General features: G+C 35.7%; 1 protein-coding gene across 7 annotated transcripts in view; it reads right to left on the bottom strand.

Annotated features, from left to right (window-relative positions):
- The window catches only part of MYO3B (myosin IIIB), a 290,878-nt gene that overhangs the window by 106,448 nt on the left and 161,792 nt on the right, over positions 1–22,638 (bottom strand). For all 7 annotated transcript variants that reach the window (XM_087919959.1, XM_087919960.1, XM_087919961.1 and 4 more), the window contains 3 exons: positions 16,620–16,699; positions 9,282–9,359; positions 8,674–8,879 (listed from right to left, as the gene is read on the bottom strand). In XM_087919959.1, coding sequence (XP_087776085.1) covers positions 8,674–8,879; positions 9,282–9,359; positions 16,620–16,699 — 364 coding nt within the window. The remainder of the gene's footprint in view (positions 1–8,673; positions 8,880–9,281; positions 9,360–16,619; positions 16,700–22,638) is intronic.

Raw genomic sequence — 22,638 nt, forward strand, 5'->3', positions numbered from 1 at the left:
TCCATATCCATCTTCATTACATGAGAGGAAGGGAAGTAGAGGAAAGAGTGAGAATGCAATCAAAGGGGCAAAAAAGATTCTGCGTTTACAATATAAAGAAATAAAAGAGAATGAATAGTGAAGTTAAAAGCAATTGACTCTGCTCATCGTACCACTCAAATATTGTGGGAGCACTTGGAAGGAGAGCTGGTCGATCTGCCCTTCGGCCTCCCTGTACAGTACTGTATAGTTGAATTGTGACTAACGGGGCCTGCTTTATGTATGGTGTCACATGGCTTCCATGTAGAAAGACAGTATAGTGGCTCAACTGCTTTTCAAAGAAGAAGTGGACACAGCCATGAGGGTGTGGGCCCAAGACATGCAAGGCCCCAGCAAGACAGGAAACAGGCCTAAGGCTTGCGGGGCTCCAATGGGGTAGAAGCAGAGCACAGGTGATTTAGGGTGTGGAAGGCCCAGACAGCCCACTTGTGAATTGTAGAGGTGGTTGCAATGTGGGCCTGGCCCTGTGCTAGGCCTTCCAGGGCTTCCACCACCCCTGAAGCACTCCACGCTCTCTTAATGATGCAACTGTGAGAGTAGGGATTATGTCATTAAATGAGGTGATCACATGGGCACCTTGCTTAATGACTGCCACGAATTATGACCATAATGGGCATTAAGGTCAAGGAGTACCTGTATTATGCTTGAGTGTGCCATAAGCACTTCATTATTTTGGAGTTCACAAAACTTTGAAACACTTTTTTTTTGCAGCAACCAGCTATGCGTCTCTTTCTAAGGATACCGTTCTGTCTTGTGCATCATACAATAATCCATGTAGTACTTTATTTGGTGGAAGAACAATCAAACTGAAAGTGATTTACTAAATACAGAATCAACTGGATGTCTCAAAGACACCATTATAGGATTAGAATATTGTCTATGTTATATTCGAAGGGTTGGGCTCATAAAGACGAGAGACTCCGGTTCAGTAACAACAGCTCTTTATTTATCGGCAAGATTCAGCTCAAAAGAATAGCAGCCGCGGTGGCTCTTTTATAGAGCTCACCAGGGCTTTAGCGGCTAATGACTTTGCTTTGAGTCTCCCGCGCTTGGTATTAACCAATCGCGGCAGACTCTTAGCAAGCCAATCACAATCGTCCGGGTTGACCAATCAGGTAGCGGTTAGTCGAACAAATAGGAATGCAGGGTTTCAAGTCTGTCGATATGGAACAGTCTACAAAGTAAAATGAAACTAAAAAAAGAAAATCTGGTAATTCCCCACGTGAAAGCAAAATGTTTTACATAATATTTTAAAGGAACAATAACGGAATGAATAGTTTTGGAAAAAAGATTGAAAAAGAGAACATTACTGACAATTTGTATGTTTATTAAAACATGATTCACACAATCTTCCAGAAACCATAACCACACACCCTCTCTCACACACGTGTGTGTGAGTGTGTGTGTATTTACTGAGAATTATGTATATATAGATTTTTTATCAAACATATTTTACATTCCTTATAAATAAGGAAGTGTGATATTACTCAGATCTCTAGTGTGTTGGAATAGCTTTCCATCACCACCAAATATTTTACAGTTCCCATTTTAAAGGCCAGCAGATGTATAAGACTTCCATAAGGCCAGAATAATGTAATATTCCTTAATTATTCATAGCTTAAGAATGTACTTCAAAGTAAACCCTATTTATTTCGATCATGCTACTATACTACGATGGACAGCTAAAGTATAATCTTATGTGTACATAGTCATATATTAAATACGTTTAAGTTTTTCTCTATCTGCCTTAGTCCTCCTCCTTTAAAACAAATCTGGCAGTCACTAATTAGTGAGAAGACCTTATCAAATGTCTCTAGAAGGCTGTCCTTGGAAAAACTTGCTTTTGGGGCACATATATTATCCCAGATTTTTACAATATCATCTAAATTTGATTTTAATTTGTTCCTTAGATCAGAGTTCCCTAACTTTTCTGGCTTTGTGAATCAGCCCCCTCCCCCCCGGGGATAAAATAATAAATAAAATTGTGGTTATGGCAGAATTATTTCATAAATAAGCATGTTTAATAAAACAAGGGCAGTAGGTCAATAGAAGCCAAACATTTTTCCAGCTTCCAGGTACTAGTAATATTCATTAGACCAAGATATTTGGATTGCTAAAAGCTATATAATATCCTATAGAAAGGTAGGAAAAATGAATAAATAAGTAAAGAGCAAGATTCTTATGAAATGGATCATTTTAAAAAGTCCCAATTCCTACATCTAAAGAAGTATGATAAAGGCCCATTTTAACAATATATACATTGTATTTGGTACTGTATATGTGTAGATACACTTTTAGAAACAATTAAGTAATTAAACAGGAGTATAGTAGTTTCACCACACTGAGTGGTGAGCCAGTTCAGTCTATTGTTCAGATGCTGTTCAGACAAAATTAAGGCTTTCGCTCTCTGATCATAGAATTCTTTGAGATTAAATCAGACTTGGACCAAGTTCTTTCCCCAAAGAAATCATTTTTTTCCTGACAGTCCTTCATACCAAACAGATAAAATAAGATATCCTCTTCCTATTTCAAGACTCACCATTTAGTGCTGAGTGATTAAATTACAGATGCCCTAAGCTCTTCATTTTATTTTTAATTATTTAATTAAATAAATACATTTCTGAAGAAATAATAGTCACATTAAAAAGCACAACACAAATTGCTTTGATCCCGGGAAGTAGAATAAACAATTCTACTAAAATAAAATAATTCTATTTTATACTTTGTAAAAGGTGATGTTAGTCATTATATAATATTTATATAATTACTAACACTCCCACAACTAACAATGTTATGCCATGTGTTTTCCCTTATCATTTTATCCCACCTCACAAATCTTGAGATTTTAGCAGCCCCGCAAAAGCACTGCTCCTTGCCCTCCTCCCCCAGCACATTGCATGGACCTGTCATCATGTAAATGTTCTCTTAGCATACTTGCTTGCATATGAATAGTGTAATTCAGCAGAAGATATGCACTCAGTTGTATAATAAATGGCTCTTCTGAGAGATTTCACAAGCCAGGAAAATTTAAGCCAAGATCAAAGCTATGGGACTTGTCCTGATGCACTTCTATGAGTCTCATTAGCATTAACAAATAAAGGGAGGAATGCAAATCTAAGTGCCTCTATTTCCATTTTCACAAAAATGAAACAAGAAATTGGGATCTAATGCATCACAAACTGCTTCTGAAAATATGATGCTGGTGCAAAAAATGTTCTCATTTTCTGTAGTTGGTGTTTCCATTTATTTACAAAATAAATATTTGTGTGAGGCAGGAAGGGAGGAAGGGAGGGAGGAAAGAAGGAAGGAAGGAACGAATGAAGGAAGTCCATTTGCATATTTAACTGAACATATGTTACTCCTTGTAGAAAAAGAAATGTAAAATTATATTGAACTGGGTAGATGATTTAACCCACCATCCTACATGCATTTATGTTACGGTGAGGTCCTACTGCTTTCAATGGGTTTTATTCTATAATATGGTAAGTGCATTTAGAAAAATGATGTAACAATCCTTTCTTTGAGAACCATGCCTTAGGAACAGTCGCAAATGAGGAACTGTAAAATATGGGTCACAATCTATCTCCATTATTCTTGTCTAATAACATTAAACAAAAACTATGTGAAAAACTATTGTTCAGTGCTCCGTTATATTCATATTAATGACTTCAAAAGAACATTTAAGCTATCTAGCCCTTGCATAAAGAGATCCACAGGATTTATTATATTTTTTAGAGAACGGGGTCACTGAAACTTGCTGTTCCCTTTCCAAATTTCCAATTGATGACCCTTCATAATAATGATTTTCAATAGCCAAGAATGACACAGTTTACTAACTATAAGCTGCCCAGTATATGTGTATATGCAGCTATATAAATTGAATAAAGGCAGTGCACTACCTACTGTGTTTCTGCAGCAAATGTTTGGCAGTTAACATAGAGAGGGGAATTCCGAAGGAGTCACAGTAAAGGCAGCAAGAAGATCTATGGTAGGCTGCCCAAGAGCTTCTCGCTGGAACGTTCTGGCCAGCAGACCATAGCTGCAGACATTTTAAATCAATTCCAGTACAGACAAATATATGCCATAATACATTTTAAAAGTCTTTAAGGTGTCACAGGACTCTTCATGTAAGTGTATGTTTTGATTTCTCTGACCTGCTCCCTATGATTTTGCATAATGCAATTGTATGGCACTATATTTGCATAAATTATCCTAAGTGGTTTAGAGAAAACAAGTTATAGATCAGAAACATGGAACCAAAATGAATGAGTTCTGATTCATACGTCTAAGTTTCAAATTTATGGAACTGATCTTTCAGAATGTCCTCTTATGCTTTATCATGGATAAAGGAGAAAAGTTTGCTCAATCCAAGACACTTTGCTGTCTGAGACAAAAGAGAAGCCAGTAAGTTTCCTGTTCCATTTAAGGATTTTATTCATTGATTTGTTGAATTTATATGCTGCTGCCCATCCCATAGTCCCAAAAGACTCTGGCCAGCTTAAGATTTAAGGATTTAAGTTTGCTGATTGCCATGGCAGTTGACTCTTACTTCAAATCTTTGGGTGGTATTTTCTACCAAACTTGGTCCTCAAATTAGTTCAAGGATATAGAGAAGATCACAAAGCACTTGCAGCCCTGCCCGTGACATCTTGTAGCTTTTTCTTGTCCCACAACACCTATTGCCTGCAACCGTCATCTTGTTCCACCAAACAATAAACCAGGTCCAGGCAACTAGAAGTCTGACTGGATGACTAGGAAGTCTTAAGATAATGCCAAATCTCAAGGTGGTTTTTTTGCCCCTTTTGTTCTATTCTTGGAGATTGCCTGAACAAGTTCCTGAGACTTTCTTGGCAAGTTTTTTCACAACTTGTTTGCCCTATCTAGCTTTCTTCTTTCCTAAGGCTGAGAGAAAGAGTCTAATTCAAAGTCCCCCATCTGGTTTTGTGTCTAAGGTGGGACTAGAACTCATAGTCCACCCATTTCTAGTCTGATGCCTTAAACACTAGACCAAACTGGCTCTCTTCTCAGGTACTTAGTCATTATATAAACTATACTTGAATATGCTAAGGTTCAAAAACCAAACTATCCAAGAATGAAACATGCCACTGAAAGGGAGTTCCAAGGTTGACTCCAAATACATGTTTAATTAATTAAGGATTTTGCACATAACTGGCGAAGAGAATTCATATTTTATTTATTTGTTTATTTGATTTGTCAATTGCTTACAAGATAATAGGTATAAGTATATACATAGTTATGAATACATGAAATGGGTACATATAAGAAAAATAAAAGAAACAATAGGACAGGGACGTTAGGCATGTTGGTATGCTTATGCACGCCCCCTACAGGCCTCTTAGGAAAGGGGTGAGGTCAATAGTAGACTGTCTAAGGTTAAAGTTTTTGGGGTTTGGGGAAGAAACCACAGAGTCAGGTGGAGTATTCCAAACATTGACCACTCTGTTGCTGAAGTCGTATTCAATTAAATTTTGTGTTTCCAAAGTAACTTCCAGGCTTGCCACATAAAATAGCCTCATACCACATGAAAACCAGATGGGCAAAGCATCAAACAAAAGTTTAGCCTTTATTTACCTCAGCCTAAGGTTTGAGTGCTATGTGCTCATCTTTCCTGCTCAGGGTTTACAAAACAGCAGCCACTAGAGATAAGGACTTTGCCTATTCCTAAGAAATGTGCTTATTCATTAAATAACATCAAATGCTTCATTTATTTTGTTGGTAAGTTTCTGAAAAATCTTTGATATCCTTAACTTCACTGACATTTCGAAATTCTTGTTTATACTTGCCTACTTAACAAAAAAGGATGAAGTGCCATTGCATTTAGAGCCTGGATCTGTTTTTCTGAAATGTTTTTATATATTCCTTATACCTAAGCATATGTAACACATGCAAAATTCAGCATAAAATTATTTTAAATCATGGACATGATTCCATGTGTATATTTCACATATTTTAAAGAAAGTCTAAAATAATAAAACAATAATAACAAAATAAAGTAAAATAAAATAAAATACACAATTATTTAAAATTAAAATCAGGTCACAGATATTAGATAGCAATAGCATAAAACAGATTTCAATAGCTGGTAAACTCAATAGTAAGAGTTGGATATCATGATAGAATATCAAATCGGAATCAAAAAATACCGATTTTTAAGTCTAACTCAGCCAGAAGCCTATTGGATAGCTATGATCCAGCCACTATCCTTTAGGCTAACTCCAAAATTGTTGCATATAAATCATATATGCTATCATGAGCTGGAGACAGAGGGTGAAATCGTGACTACTCATATACATGCATATACTATAAATTTGGTCTATGTACTACAAGTATATCTAAATGAACCCACCCAGTTGAAAAAGGGCCATGTAAGTACAAGGGAGTGGGAATATATTTTTCCTAGCAATTTGCTGCTTTCTTTTTTTTAAATTTATTAAAAAATTCTGACATTCAGTAGAGGGAAACTAAGCATGTTAGAACTACTAATCTAGCTGGAGACCTGACCCCAAGTCCTCTCAGAGATTCAAAAATCTTTAGAACTGAAAGGTCCAAAGCTACCAATGCTTCAAAAATGAAATGCTCTGTCTTGGGAACACCAACTGATACAGGTACGGTATTATCGTTAAACCTAAATAGCATTATTTGTCCAGACACAACCCTGTGAGCTGGAAGAATTCCTGTTGCCAAAGAGATGCTTCTTCCACCTCATACTAACCTTTACTAGCCAATGTATTTGAGGCTTATAGATGGTCTGTAAATATATTATTGTACTGATGGATGGTAGCTTTCTAGATTATTATCACTGAATGTCTCTTGAGAAATCATTCAATTATCTATCTTCTGACCCATCAAACTCTCTGTAGATGACACTATCTGCCTGACTTTGTCTGCCCTTCATAATTAAACAGGTCTTTAAATTTGTGGGTTGAAGAGTATTATGAAGATATATTCCCATTATTTGCATGAAAATTGGAACAAGGAGTATTCCTGTCATAACAATGTCTTAAAGAATGTTAAATATGCATCTTTAATTATATCCAAATCAACAAAGCATCTTTTCCTAGTGGATACCTTAAAAGACATTTATTAAGAGGCAGACATCAACCTTATTATGATCACTGGAGGGGAAATCGGAGCGTTCCATGGTTATTTCCTTTTACCTTAATATTCAGAAGATATAAATTGGGAAGAAAGGAAGATTCAAGAATGCTATTGTAAGGCTGAACTTTATACCAAAATTCACACATTCCAAATTTTCCAAATCCAAACTTTGGATTTATTATGCATTGCTTGCAGCTACAAATAGTTTCAGTGGAAATATTCTGAAACTACTTGCTTTAAATCTTGGATTGATGAAATAAACTATATTTACTCTCATCTTTTTCATATGAAAGAGTGAAAAGTTTCACCAATAGTGCTAAAGTAGTCAAGATTTAACTGATTGTTTAAAAATGTTTTTGTGTATAGTTTTTTTCCCCTTTGTTTTCCCCTCCCCACATTCTGATTATTTGGTTTCTGTTAAACTTATTTTTTTCTTTCTTCATTTTATATGCCATATGAATTACTTTTTCAGAAAAAGTAGAAATGAACCTGGTTAGTAGTTCAATGGAAGAACCTCATGGAACAAATGGAAAAATTTGAGAAGATACACTAGAAGGCAGTGGAAATCTACTCTCTAATATTATCTACTATCCAGGAAAATTACGTGGATGCCTCCATAAACCCACCAAGAGATTTGTTCAAAACAAATGTTATCTTTTAACTGATCAATATACCATATTTTCCACATACTAGGAAGAAGCTTGACAACAAATCTGCCAAATGTTCTAGTAGAAGACAACACTGATCTACTCAAAGTACATCATACAACTGATAAATTTAACCAGTCCTGATTTTTTTAAAAAAAAATGTTCCCTGTTTTCCAATATTTAGAATAGAATAGAATAGGATAGGATAGAATTTTTTATTGGCCAAGTGTGATTTGACACACAAGGAATTGTCTTCAGTGCATAAGCTCTCAGTTCATAAAAGATATAAGTGATAAATCATGGTCAAAGTCATCATAAATACCATGAATAATAAGAAACAACACTTAGTGATAGTCATAGGATACTAAATAAACAATCAACATAAAACATACTAGAAAACTAAATAAACAATATAAATCGTAAAGATACAAGCAACAAAATTATAGTCATAAGTAGAAAAGGAAATAGGTAATAGGAAGGATGAGAAGAAGAATAGCAATACAGTCTTAGTATATAGTTTGATAGTGTTGTGGGAATTAATTGTTTAGCAGAGTCTTGCCATTTGTGTCTTGCCATTTGTGGAATTGTATAGATTTTTTTGTTTTGTGTTTTAATCAAAACTTCCTAAAACTTATAATTTTTAACATTATAATTTTTTAAAATGTTATCTTCTCTTGACTGCATATCTCCTGCCCCTATTCACATTTTTCTGGGATGGGCAGCCATATAAATATGATACATCCATTATCCATGTAATTCTGAATTGCTACAATCTAGAAATTGGTGAACTGGCTCTGTATAATTTTGCCTCCAATCCTACTAAAAGCCATTAAGGGTAATTATTTAGTATAAAGCATGAATAGCTTACCTTTTTACAAACTCATCAAAACGAATGCGATGAGAATATCCTTGCTGACGTATGTTGACAGTCTCTAAAATGCCAGTATAGCGTAGTTGCACTAAGACTCTCTCTTGAGAAAATTTCAATGCCTCTCGGTCATCATTGGGCTTAATACAGCGAACAAAGTGAGGTTGCCCAATCACCATTTTAGACAACAGATCCATCAGAGAATACTAAGGAAAGTAAAGCATGATCAAATATAGCACAAGAGTTCCATTTTCTTCGAAGGGAATGAAAATCTAGGCATCCTTTTTCTAGAAGTTCTAATAAAATACAACAGACTCATAAATATGTTTGAATATCTTTTAAAATCTGCCTTCTTCTTACCCACTGATTCACTGCCAAACAAGCTTTACATTAAGAGTTTTCCTTTGGCCTCTGTCTCTCCTCAATTTTACTTAATAACTATGCCATTTGTCAACATGTTCATTCATCCCTGCCTTGTCCATCAAAAGGAATCCCTTCTGGCAGGGCTTGTGTATGATCTGCCCAGTGCCAGGAATATTTGCCAATATTATTTAAATGGGATGTTGGGAAAGCAGTGAAACTATAGTAATACAATTTAAATTCCCTACCCTGAAATAGGAAGCCACGGTTTGTCTTTTCATGTTGGTGGTTTCCTCAGGGTGCCTCATAATTTCCATGGTGTCAATCTGGAAACCAAAATCAGAGAGGTAAAAAAGTCTTGAGCCATCTGTTGATAGATTCACATTATTGATTAGCCTATAGGCCATATCTAAGTATAAGGTTCAAACACATATTACCAATAAAATCCTATACAAACAATTTAAAATAAGAAATTATATTTCAGTGTCACTCCTGCAATCTACCCTATAATCAGGCCCACATATGCTGATCTCAGTCAGAACATTTAGTCAGAAATTGCTGTATTAAATGTTGTTTTGAAATTCTGGCCACACATGAGGAATGTTGTTTTAATATGGGCCTCCCACTGGCTTCTGCCCTTAGAATGCTGCTGTGGCCAAGTAAATTATATGACCATATCCACCAACACTCTGAGATTGACTTTAAAAAAGAAAATAGAAGATACAGAAAGATATAAATTTTGATCCCAATGCCTTTGTTTTAATCGAGTCCATTTATTCAGTAAAAGAAACTCTCTTCAAGCAACAAAACCCAGTAATCTATTTAAATAGTAGGAGAAGTTTTATGTAGACACATATATATGTGTATCTATGTATTGCATGTATTTATGTGAAAAATCTGTACTTTTCACTATGCATCAAAGGAAAAAAGGACAAACTGATTGGTTTATTGTCAGAACCTATATCAAACATAATAACAAATGCAATATTAATTTACCTTGGTTACAATTATACAAAACAAGTGGAGTTTAGAAGTAAATGTAGGATAAGATATTCCCTGTTCAGGATTCCAAACACTCCTGTTCTATGCCCAGTTATCACTTTTCTGATTCAATGAACTATCTTGTGTCTCCATCCTTTTAGAGTTTTTCTCTTCAGGGTTCTTTTTTTTTTTTTGGAGGGCAGGTGGTCTTTATAAAAAAAATCCCAGGATATCCTCAAGCCTACTGATACTATCTCCTGGTTCATAACTAAGACAGGGCAGATACCAGTGATGGGATTTAATTTTTTTTACTACCGGTTCTGTGGGTGTGGCATGGTGGGTGTGGTAGGGGAAAGATACTGTAAAATCTACAGTCAGAGGTGGTATTTGCCAATTCTCCAAACTACTCCAAATTTCTGCTACTGGTTCTCCAGAACTGGTCAGAACCTGCTGAATACAACCTCTGGCACATACTAACAATCTGGAAATAAAAAATAACGATGTGCTACTTTGTAATGGTAGAGTATGGTTTCAAAAGTTTTCCCCGTATAGGATTCAAAGATGTAGACTGTTATAATGATCTGTGAGACATGATGTATCATAGCAGAATTAAATAATATGGAGTTTGTCTTCTCACATTGCCTTGTCCTAAAACATTAACATGTTTATTTCCTTTTGGAGTAGTTTTCTATTACTCCATGTCATTAGTTGGTTCTTCCTGTCAAATTATCACTTTTCTAAATAAAAATATTTTAAAGTGCTTCATCCCCCGAACAAGTACATGAAATAGCAAGCACCGGACTTCTGGTTTGAGCTTCTTCAGCGACAGACCGAAACCTCGTCTCTGCGAGGCTTCGATCTGTGCTCGCCACTGGAGCGCCCCGAGCTGGCTGGTTTTGGGGCTAAGCCAGCCCGTAGTGGTGGTAAGGAAGGGGGAGACTGCCTGCAGGGTTGAGGAGAGCCGCATCTCTCCTCCCCAGCTGGCCATTACTCCCTTTCCTGAAGGCAGTTGTAGTGATGGTCAGAAATGGCCACCACAAAGAAGAACTTGACCGGAAAAGAATGTGCAGGAGGAAGATAAGAAAAGAAAGTTTTGGTTGACCGGGTCAAACAGCAAAAGCAACAAATAAGGTACCCTGGAATTGAAACTATTTAAAAAAAACAATAACATTGTTCCCTAAGAAGATTTTTAAGCTGTGAAGGAGAGAGAAAAGGGAAAAGATTTGGTTTTTTCCCCTCCTTTTCCTATATTGACAGCTAAGAGACTTAAGCAAGAAATTGGGAAAAAAATCCACTTTGACATCAATAGGCATTTAATGCTGAAAATAAAAAGTCAAAGGGATAATAAAGATTTCTGGATAATCAAAAGCTTTTGAAAACAGGAAAGGAGAGAAAAAGAATAAAAGGGCAGGATCTGGAAGGGAGGAGACTGCCTGGAATTAAAAAGAATTTACAGCAAAATCTCAACAAGACTTCCAAAAGATACATTTTAACTAAAATATCGCAACAAAAACCCCAGGAAGAGAAAGTGGAAAAGGAAATAAGAAGAAATAACTTGGGACTATTTGGATTACTTGATGATTTCAGGATTTTTGGTTATTGTATTTGAATGACTAAAATCAATTGGGTGGTTGTTTAAAACTGTTTAAAATGGCTCCACTTTTAGAAGAACTGAAAATGGAACTTAAAAAGTACAAAGAATTTGCACAAGAAGGGAGAGGTTCTTTTGGCTTCATATTTCAGTTTTTAGAAATGGAGATTTGGAATTATGAGAAACAACAAGAAATGCCTGCAGAATAAGAAGATTGTGACAAAGAAGAAGCCATCTTTAATGAGCAAGTAATCTTAGGTGGGGGAAAAAAAGGAAAGGGGGGAAAGAGAATGGAAAGTTTAAGATTGGGAAAAACAACTCCAAAAAATATGCAGAAGATAGAATTAGAACTAGAGAGACAAGGGGGTAAAAAGGGGAGGGAGAAGATGAGAGGGAAGAAAAAAAGGAAAACAAGTTATAAAGGACAGAAGCAAAATATAGAGAAACAGGGCCTATTTAGAGATAATGGGTGAAAACTTAATGGAAAAAGGGATTCTGCAAAGGTACATAAGATAGTATGGTTATATTAGAAACAGAAATAATTTTAGAAAATATGAAACAATGTATGATTAAAATGTCTGATAAAATAGCTATCGTAATTCAGTAGAATGCTTGTCAATAAATAAATGTAACAAAAGGTATATTTAATGATTTATAAAACATATGTGAAGAGAAATAAGGGAAAAATTAATTATGGAGATTATATGTGTTTTTAAGGAAGTATGATATTCAATTGAAAAGAAGTGTTAAAGATGTTAAGATTTTAATGATTATTAATGATAGAACTGAACTGGAATGGAATGGGGGTTTATAATTACATATATTTACAATCTTTCTTTCTTTTTTAAAGAATATAGTGTGCATTATAAGAATGTACCAAGCAGAATTCGATTGGAAGTTATGTATTATGTATTATATTGAAGGTCATAAACTTAAGGTATATATTGAAGTTTAAATAAGAGTTGAATGGATGTAATTAAAAGATATAAAGGTGTCATACTCCAATTAGTAACTACAGGAGAAAATTTGTTTAATGAGAAAAGATAATATGAAATTGAAACAGAACAGACAAAAGTATAAATATAATGATTTGAATTGAGATGAGATAATCAAAATAAAATTGAGAAAATTAAAAGAGGGGAAAAACTATATAGAAAATGTAGAATAGTATAAGATATGGAATAGTTTTGGAACACAAAAAGGAGCATGAAATTGAGTTTTGTGTCTGTATAAAGAAGTTCAACCCAGGACCATGCTATTTCCAAAAAAGATGTTTTACTTGTATTTTGTATGTGTGAAAACCCAAATAAAACTTTATTTTTAAAAAAATGAAATAGCAAGCGCCACTGTTACATGCCTTCATTATGCTAACACCACAGCTGTTCTAAATTAAAAATAAATACATGCATCAGACTTTGTGAATGAAAAAAAATTCTTCTCTAGTAGTTGCCAGTCAAAAGCTGCTTTGTTTCATTGCATCACCCAAATGAAATAAGACAATCTTCTCCCTGTTCACATGGTGCTTAGAAATATTTTAGCACACACCCACACATTGTGGTAGTATGCCATCTGCTACGAACAGGTGGTTAACCTAAGAATATGGGAAACCTTTGTGCAGGGTTTTTAGCACCTGCTTTAAGCCCAGAGGCCACCACTTCACATCCTGTTTCCTAAGTCATGTCTGATCCAGGCTAATATTCTCAAAGGGGCCACGAGCAGAGGCATTGTCAGCCTTACCTGGTAAAACAGACAGGAAACACGACTCAATGAGCTAATACTACTTTATCGAAAGGCTACATTAACAGAATTTTACTAGTCTGTTGATGAATGTTTGATCAGATACAAGTAGTCCTTGACTTACAACCACAATTGTGACTGGAATTTCAGTTGTAAGTCAGTACAACTTCCTGCCAGCACCTTTAATTACTTAATCAATTAGGGTGAGTCCTTTCTAAGGACTTTCTTCCTCTGACTTTAAGCCACTGAGGGTTCCTACCTCTCTTATCTTACCGTTTCCTAGGTAGAGCCTCTTTCATTTGTCCCCCAAGGTCACCCACTCATACCATTAAGGGATGGAAATGATGGCTGATGTCCATATAGGAATTCCAAGCCTTACCTTGAGGAGATACTTAGGAATGCATGCAAAACGGCTAGGAGAAGAAAGAAGCACTCAGGAGAATTACAAGAGTGGGAGTGGATTTAAGATCAGAGTCTTTGATACAGTGCCGGGAAAGAGGCAGACAGATACAGAGAGGGGGAAAGGAGGGGGAAATGTGGAAAAAATAAGATATTTCCCCCCCCACCAAAGAAAACTAAGAATAGTTGCTGTTTTTTTTCCTCAGAGAACAAAACAGTTTTCAAATGAAAATGTTTTTTTAAAAAGCTCCCCTCTGCAAGACATTTTTAGTGATGACAGAAAAGTCCCTGTAAGGCTTGAGGAAAGAAATGCTGCCTCAGCATGGGCTATGAGAAATGTAGGTCACATAACCAAGGAAATGTCAACCTTCTAAATTCACATCTAAAGGGAAAGAAGTGAGGGAGATATTTCTGAGCAGAAATGTGCAAGGATTTTCTCTAGAGGAGAGAGGGGAAAGGATTCCAGTACTGAATCCTGTATTATTGTGTTGTAATATTGCTCCAGATTATCGTCTAAAGTTCTTTTAATCTCCAGCATTCAGGAAGACTGGTCTCTTTGGCCTAAAGATTACATGGTTTACTTTTTTATTCTTTTATTTTTAAGTCTACACACCTACAATTACTTCCCTGTCTCAAGGGTTTTTATTAAAAAATCTTGTTAGTCTCTATTAATTGAAAGGGCCTATTTTCATTGAATTGCTCTCCTTCTGCAGTTCAATGTGCCACTCCAAATTTTCTCCAGAGAATTAGGGACAACTCAAACAGCAAAGATGGCACAAGGGGAGGGTTATGTAGGAAAGGGAAGGAAGTGTAATCAATTTTACTCCTGTAGAAGTAAGCTGCTCTACATTACAAGTAGTCTTCAACTTAACAGTCATTCATTTAAGAATGGCTCAAAGATACAACAGCCTGGCAAAAAGTGCCTTGGGACCTGTACTCACAATTATGAGTATCACACTACCCCCATGGTCATGGGATCACAAATCAAGTGCTTGTCAATGGCCTTGTATTTATGACAGATTGTTGCATCCTGCAGTCACATGATCATGATTTGTGATGTTTTTTACCAGCAAAAACATCCATTGGAATAGCTGGGTTCATTCAATGACTTTGTGATTGATTTAATGACCACATAATTTGCTTTATAACCACTGTAACAATGATCATAAAAATCAAGTCTGGTCATACTCGACTTACAACCATGCTGATTTACAATTGAAATTACAGTCACAATTGTGGTTGTAAGTTAAGGACTACCTGTATCTGATCAAAGATATTTCTAAAAGGAAGACAACTCCTTTCATTGGTGAAAGAGGACAATAGATGACAGCACTTTGTATCTTGTTCAAAGCATCCAAAGAAAGATAATGATTCAAGGATGTTTCAGCCTTATTTTATGTTGTTGTTTAATTCCAATCTTTCAGTTTATCATATCAATACTGAAGTAAGAGTCTAGGTCTGGAAAAAATAGGGTGAAATTAAAAACAACAGACATTACAGAGCTACCAGCAAAAAGAGCAGTTCTGTGTTTAGTTCTCTTGCTTTCTTGGTATTGTTTAATGAAATCAATTGGAAGAAATACCTATGTCCTCCTATGTCCTTTTAGATGTTCCAACATGCAGTGACTCTACCTTCTTCATTTAATCTGAGGGAGGAGGCAACCATCACTGCTTTCTTGAGGACAGTTAAAATAGTTTATACAAAGATGAAATATTTGTTTTGTTTCATTTTTATTGGTAACAGAAGGAACACTTCATCTACAGTAGAACTTTGATGACTTCCACTGCTGGGAATTCAGAGGTTGGGTGGAGGAGGAAAAACTGTGTCATGTTATAGGAAAAGACTTATGTAATTTCTCATTCAATCAAATAATTGGAGGATGGCCTTGGAACTCTAGCCATCTTTGGGTGAATACTGTCTACCTAATTCACCAAACTTAATCATGAAAATGAATGAGGAGAATGTCGAATGGTACGCAATGGAGAAATCTGAAAAGAACCTCAATGTTACTTTATGTCAAATGTCTGATTTACTTAAAAACAGAAATCTGATTTTCATCAATGTTCAATCCTTCACAATTGATAACATTCAGCAAATTTGTGATAGTGCTGTGTTCAGGAGGGGAACTAATTAAAGCCCATGTACGGCTACAGTATTAACATATCATTCCCAGGAGGGAGATTACATGTTAATTTTTCTCTGTGCAACTAATAAGCGAGCGGAAGGGAAAAGACAGCAAATAAAAAGAAAGAAAATGGTAGTAAAGATTATTCTTCTAATTGAGGAAAAAAATAAGCAAAACCTCTTTTCTAATAGCAATGTGACAAATAATCAACCAAAATTAAATAATTCAAGTGTTACAAGTCAATGGCTTTGAAAATGAATTCTGAGAATGAATAGCAGGAAAGCTTTTCTTGCTCTAGTTAGTATACAGATAGTCTTCAACTTACAACAGTTCATTTACTGACCATTTGAAGTTACAATGGCACTGAAAAAAGTGGCTTATGAGTGTTTTTCACACAACCATTGCAGCATCCACATGATCATGTGATCAAGATTCAGAAGCTTGGCAGCTGCTTCACATTCATGACCGTCGCTGTTTCCCAGGGTCATGTGATCCCCTTTGGCAACTTTCTGACAAGCAAAGTCAATGGGGAAGCCAGGTTCACTTAACAACCATGTTACTAGCTTAACAGCAGCAATGATTCACTTAACAACTTGGCAAGAAAGGTTGTAAAATGCAGCAAAATTCACTTAACAAATGTCTCATTTAGCAACATTAATTTTGAGCTCAACTGTGGTTGTAAATGGAGGACAACCTGTACTTCAGGGTCTTTTCAAATACAAAACTCTTTTCGAAGTTTAGGTGTGTACTGACCTTAATTCGACCTGACCCAAGCTGTGGAGGTAAAGATCTGGATGCAGCTGTTACTCTTACTCTTGTTTGAGCTAAGTTGCCTGTTTGAAAAGAGAGAGAGAGAGAGAGAGAGAGAGACAGAATAAGAAAGAGACAGAAGGAGAAAGCAGCAAAGATTAGAAACAATTATTTTAAAAAAAAATCCACATCAAGTGGAACTCAACTCCTGGCAATCATGTAATGTATCTGTGTTGCTTTCGTGGCAACAATATGGAAGTGGATTGCCACTAGGCCAAAAGATCATGAAAATCAGAAACTCAGGCAAACTAATATAAGTAACAGCGATATGAACACTAGGTATTTTTCTTAGTCAAATTAGAAGCATGCTCTCATTGGATTCAGAAATTAAACCAATCTTTGCAAATGGAATTAGAATTGTACCCATAGGCAGCTCCATCCCAGTCTCCCAAAGGCCCTTTATAAAACAGTCTTTGCACCAGCATCTGTAAGCATATTCAAGTGCATATTTTGCTTTCTGCATATAATCATTATTTAGCAAAATAAGAACTGTCTGCGGATTTCTACGTAAGCATCATCAAGCCGTGGGTATTAAGAGCAAGAAAAACAAGACTAATACTATACCTATAATAAAGTGTGAGTGGGGGGGGTGTGTGTAAATAAAATGCAAAACAATGAAAACAGTGAGAAGTGGGCCAAAAAAATAAATAAATACCGGAGCTAAAAGAAAAGGAAATTTCACTGAATTTAGTTTAATGCCAATTCCACTCATCAATCTTCCAGGCCGTTCTATCCTTGCAAATTATGCCTGGCTTCTACTAGGTCCATTTGTAAATTTGACTAATTTGGTCCAGATGCATTTACAGCAGGGAGCCAGTTTGGTATAGTGGTTAAGGCAACCAGACTAGAAATCAAAACACCATGAGCTCTAGTCCCACCTTAGGATCAAAAAGCTGGATGGGTGACTTTGGATTAGTCATGTTCTCTCAGCTCAGTTTCCACAGTAAGGTTGCTATTGTGAGGAAAACAGGAAGAGGAGAGAGTACTGGGTATGTTCTTGAATTATGTATAAAAATTATAAAGATGGGATAAGTAGAAGAATGTATATAAAGTTATAATTATGTAAAGAATTTATTGCTTTATTGACTATAGGGGACAGAAAATATCACTGTTCAATTGTAGGCAGACAGCAAAAGAGTACATTTATAATCATGGATTAAATATATGTAATGCGCATTTTATTTATGAGCTGACTCTTTATCAAAGTGAAGACTGATGATTTCATTTTTTTGAGGTCAAGATATAAAGATTTATTTTAAGATAAGGCCAAACTATTATTTCTATGCAATATAAAATGGTTTGGGGCTTTTTTCCTTCTGTTCTTTTTTATGTCAGTATTTTTTTCTCTTCTCTTTTTTTCTTTACCCTTTCAGTCTTCTTCAACATGTTTGTGATATATTCCAACTACTTTCAACTTTTATTTTTCTTTCACTGTTATATAAGAATGAACCAGGGCATGCACTTATACTGAGGCATTTTATCACATCTTTAAATTTATGCAGATTTAGAGTATTTTAGGTGTATTTTACACATATACAAAATGGTGAACAGATGCTTACATTTACACTTCATTACATGCTTATAAAATGTATGATACATAAAGTACATTTTGATTGTTTCGGATGTGATCTCGTTTTAAGTCCACATTCACAGAAATACTTGTTAATTCAAGCCTATTCATTTCATTATGTCATCTTTTTAAATCAACAAATATAGGAGAGGGAGGGAAGGAAGGAGGGAGGGGGAGAGACACAAATTAATGACAAAGTGGAAATTTTGGAAAGAAAGCAGTAGATATAAAGAGAGATGGGAATGAATAACCTGACATTATTGGAGTTGAGAAAGAAGGAATGTTGCTTAAGATTCGGAGCAGTTCCATAGGATTTTGATGAATACATTACAGAAATAATAATTAAAGCCTTATCCAGGGTTGTTGTTGTTTTTTGAGTGAGATGAAGAGGATTTATAGGCAAAAATTGATAAAGCCTAGAATAAACACAAGATTTGCAAAATTAAGAAAAGTTCCAGGAATGTTTTGATGTATTTTGTCAGAAGAAAGAGATCTAGTTCTGCTGTTGCATTTTAATATAAAACTGAAGATTGATAATACAGATGTAATTGTACTTAAAAAATTTTTTTTATTGGGATAAGGATAATTCTTTTTGTCTGATAAGACTTAAACAGAAAAATATTTCATTTCAGTGGGATAAACAGGAGGACATCGTTCCCCCCCTTCAAACAGCAGAGGTTTTGACTGAATTCTGTGAAGAAATCAAGACAATTTCTCAAAAAATTCAAAGAAGATATAAATGGATGTGACAAATGAGTCTACACAGAAATCTTTACAGGTGTAACAGAAAACTGTCTATCCATTTATGCACAATCTAATAATATCTTCCTAAATATATCTTTGTCTCGTGGTGTTTCTTCATTTTTCCAATATTATGCAAATATAATCCTCGCTGCTATCAAGAAATCAATATTAAATATATACTTTGCTTATCAAGTTTTCTGGTATTATGCCTAATAAAAACAGTTCAGGCTTAAAATCTACATGTTTTTAACCACCTTTTCTAACCACCTGTGTATTTTTGCCCAAAATTTTCTTGCTTTAACACAAGTCTACCACATATAATAAAATGTGCCAGTTTTCTGATTACATTTCCATGGCTTGTACAATTTTCTTAAAGGACACCCTCTTTAGTCTAATCTTAAGGATATAAAATAATTCAGTGGTAAAAGATGTGCCCTAAAATGTAGTAAGATCTTGAACTACCTGAACCACCACCACTATGACTTCAAAGTCTACTTGATTAATTGATGAAAGGTAATGAATATGATCCAGCCAATTAAGGACTTTTAAATATCTTTAGTTTCAAAAGAAAACCAGGGAGTGAAATGAATTAACATTAGTTGAATAGTACAGTAAATTTTATATATTGGTAAATCAACTGAATGCCTTGTTGACTGGCTGGAAAAGTGTTTGCTGTGAACATTTTAAGACTATTCCTAAAAATCGTTTTTGCATATTTTTTTTAAAGAAAAAGAGATTTTAAAAATAAAAGCTTTGAGGGGAAGGAAGGAATTGATGTGGCCTAAGCATGTGCAAAACATTCCAGATACATTTCAAAGTTTTAAGTAGTGAGAGGAGCACAAGATGTCCAAATGTTTTCTCTGGCTACATATCTTCAGAGGCTAAACTGTGATTAATAGCATTGAAAGAACCCTTTGAAGCAGGATTGGTGACATCAAAGTCCTAATCCATGGGTGGCAGGATTTTTATAATGAGTGGGAAGCATTTTAACACATTTCAAAGGATTTACAGCATGAATAAACAATAGGCCACTGCAGATGTGCCACACACCTTTCAGAAACATAACACATAAATAAGTTTCCATTTTAATTTAAATGTAAATAAAGTAAATAAAGCGTTAACACTTCTTTTCAGATTAACACTTTAAAAGTGCCTTATTTGCAACAAGTTCATTTTTTTCCTAACTGCTTTTGAAGAACTCTTGTGTTAATTCCATGAAGCTATTTTTATTTCTAAACTATAGATGATACAGTATAACTGGAAAGAAGCAATATTTTAAAAAGCTTATATGTCTCTATATATAATTCTACATATAGAACTCATTTTCTGGGAAGTAAGATTTAATTAACATAAAGAATATTACATAGAAATATTATGTAGAAAAGACACATTAAAAATGATTGAAAATACAATGAGAGCTAGCATGAACATAAACAAATTAATATACCAGAACAACCGTTGTTCATAATATTCATAATTCATGATCTGGCAAATTTTTAAAAATGGGCAGAAAATCCTTTTGCTCTTCCACATAATTTTGTTTTCTTTGTGAAATTTGCTACCAGATTTCCTGGCATATCTGTATATGACACAATGTAGATGGAGAATAAATGAATTTGCATCTACAATAATGAATTGCAAAATTAAATGGGTAAATAATAATTATTTGATTTGCTGACCATGAAACAAAAAGGACCATTAGAACCCTTATATTTAGAGGTGGTATTCAGCAGGTTCTGACCAGTTCTGGAGAACTGGTAGTAGAAATTTTGAGTAGTTCGGAGAACCGGTAGCGGAAATTTTGAGTAGTTTGGAATACTACCTCTGACTGGCCCCACCCCCATTTCTTCTCTGCCTCCTGAGTCCCAGCTGATTGGCTGGGTCTTCTTTTGTTTCCCTGCACAGGAGAACGGAGCTGGAAAGCAGGCTGGTGGGGAGGGGAGGGAATGGGGATTTTGCAGTATCTTTCCCCTGCCACGCCTACCAAACCATGCCACATGCACCAAGCCACGCTCATAGAACTGGTAGTAAAAAAATTTGAATGCCATCACTCCCTATATTATACAACCCCCTTGAGTTTTCTACCCCTGCTAAAAAGGGGGGTCTCCTTTAAATGTACATTTTAAATTTCTGTTTCAAATTTTTTTCAACCCCACAGTCCAATGACATGAATCCCAGTCTTTACATTTTTAATTGTTAACATGCTCTTATAATAGTCCAGAATAGTGTGTTTTGAAACATTTAATCTTCTACAAATATAAATATAAAAAGCCTTCGGTATTAATGATTTTAAAAAAGCCTTTGGTATTAATGATGCACCAAAGAAGTTGCAGTGTCTCCTAATCACATTATTTAAAGTAAGCTTAGACCAAAATAAGTCTTGCTGAATGCAATGCCTTATTTCTCAATAAGAAATTGATGTTCTCAAAACAAACTGATATACAACAGGATGCTGGATTTTGGGAGGCACAGTACCATTCAATTCCCCTATCATCAGTTTTCTTGATTTCCTAAGAAGTTTTACAGAAGAAATAATGTTTAGCAATGATTCACACCAAATAATGCCTTCTACTAAAACTCTCATTATAACCTTCAACTGGGCAGAACAGTGTGTCATATGGCAACAATTTTTTTTAATAAAGATCACCTCGAATGTGGTTAACTTACAGAATGTGTCCAAAATTCAAGACCCATGACTTCAAAAAGAATGAAATTTGGAAAAAGGTGTCATGCCCTTGTCGGAGTCTGAATCTGAGGAGGAAGACAAACAGCTGACAGGGAATAGGAGTGTGGCTCTCTTAGCTGTGGAGGAAACTGGGGAAGGGCAACGTCCAGCTGGGCAGAGCGAGGAGAGGTAGAACAAGGGAGAGGGAGTTCAGAGGAAGACCCAGGCCCATCCCCCTCTTCATCCTAGGGTACACAGGGAAGAACAGAGAAGAGAGTAACATGGGTTGCATGGGTTGCATGGTTTATAAGGGAAGAAAGGGCCCTGATTCCCTTCATTAGCCACAGCTGGGAATGAGAGTTTAAAAGAAATGTACACTGAGTGCGGCAGCTGCTGGGAGCAAACGTGTTTATCTTGTGTTGACTTTGGTTATCTGTGTTCCTGGCATCCTCCCAACCATGTTGAGTTATTGCCGTGCCTTCACGTCTGGAATTCTTGCTCCTGCCCTACCGGACTAATTACCTCATTTTGTCTTGATTGGACTTATAGTTACAGTTTTTGTGGATCACGTTTTGGACTTGATTCTCTCCAGCCAAAGGATGTTCCTGGGACAGTTTTATCCAGCCAGAAGGTAACCAGGACACTGGGGGCAAAGTTGGAGCTAATAAAGGGACTCCTACTGATTATCTGACTGTGTTGCCTTTGTGCCATGCCCTGGGTCTTCACAAAAGATTTGGGTTCTGCTTCATTGCTATTGGCTGCAGCTGAGCTGCTGGACTGCTACTGTTGTCACATAATCTTCATTTTCAATGTTCCGGGACAATTCCCAGCCAGTTGTGCAATCTCTTGCTCCCTACCCTACAGCAGTCATTTACCTACCTTCTAGGAAGGGGAGGGAGGGAAGGGAAGAGGGAAGGCGGGAAGAAAGAATATTTCTGATGCTTTCTGCCAACTTCCCACAGGGAAGCTCAATGGGGAAACCA

This window comes from Pseudonaja textilis, chromosome 1, assembly GCF_049901715.1.
Source record: "Pseudonaja textilis isolate UNSWEBS1 chromosome 1, rPseTex1.2, whole genome shotgun sequence".
NCBI lineage: Eukaryota > Metazoa > Chordata > Lepidosauria > Squamata > Elapidae > Pseudonaja > Pseudonaja textilis.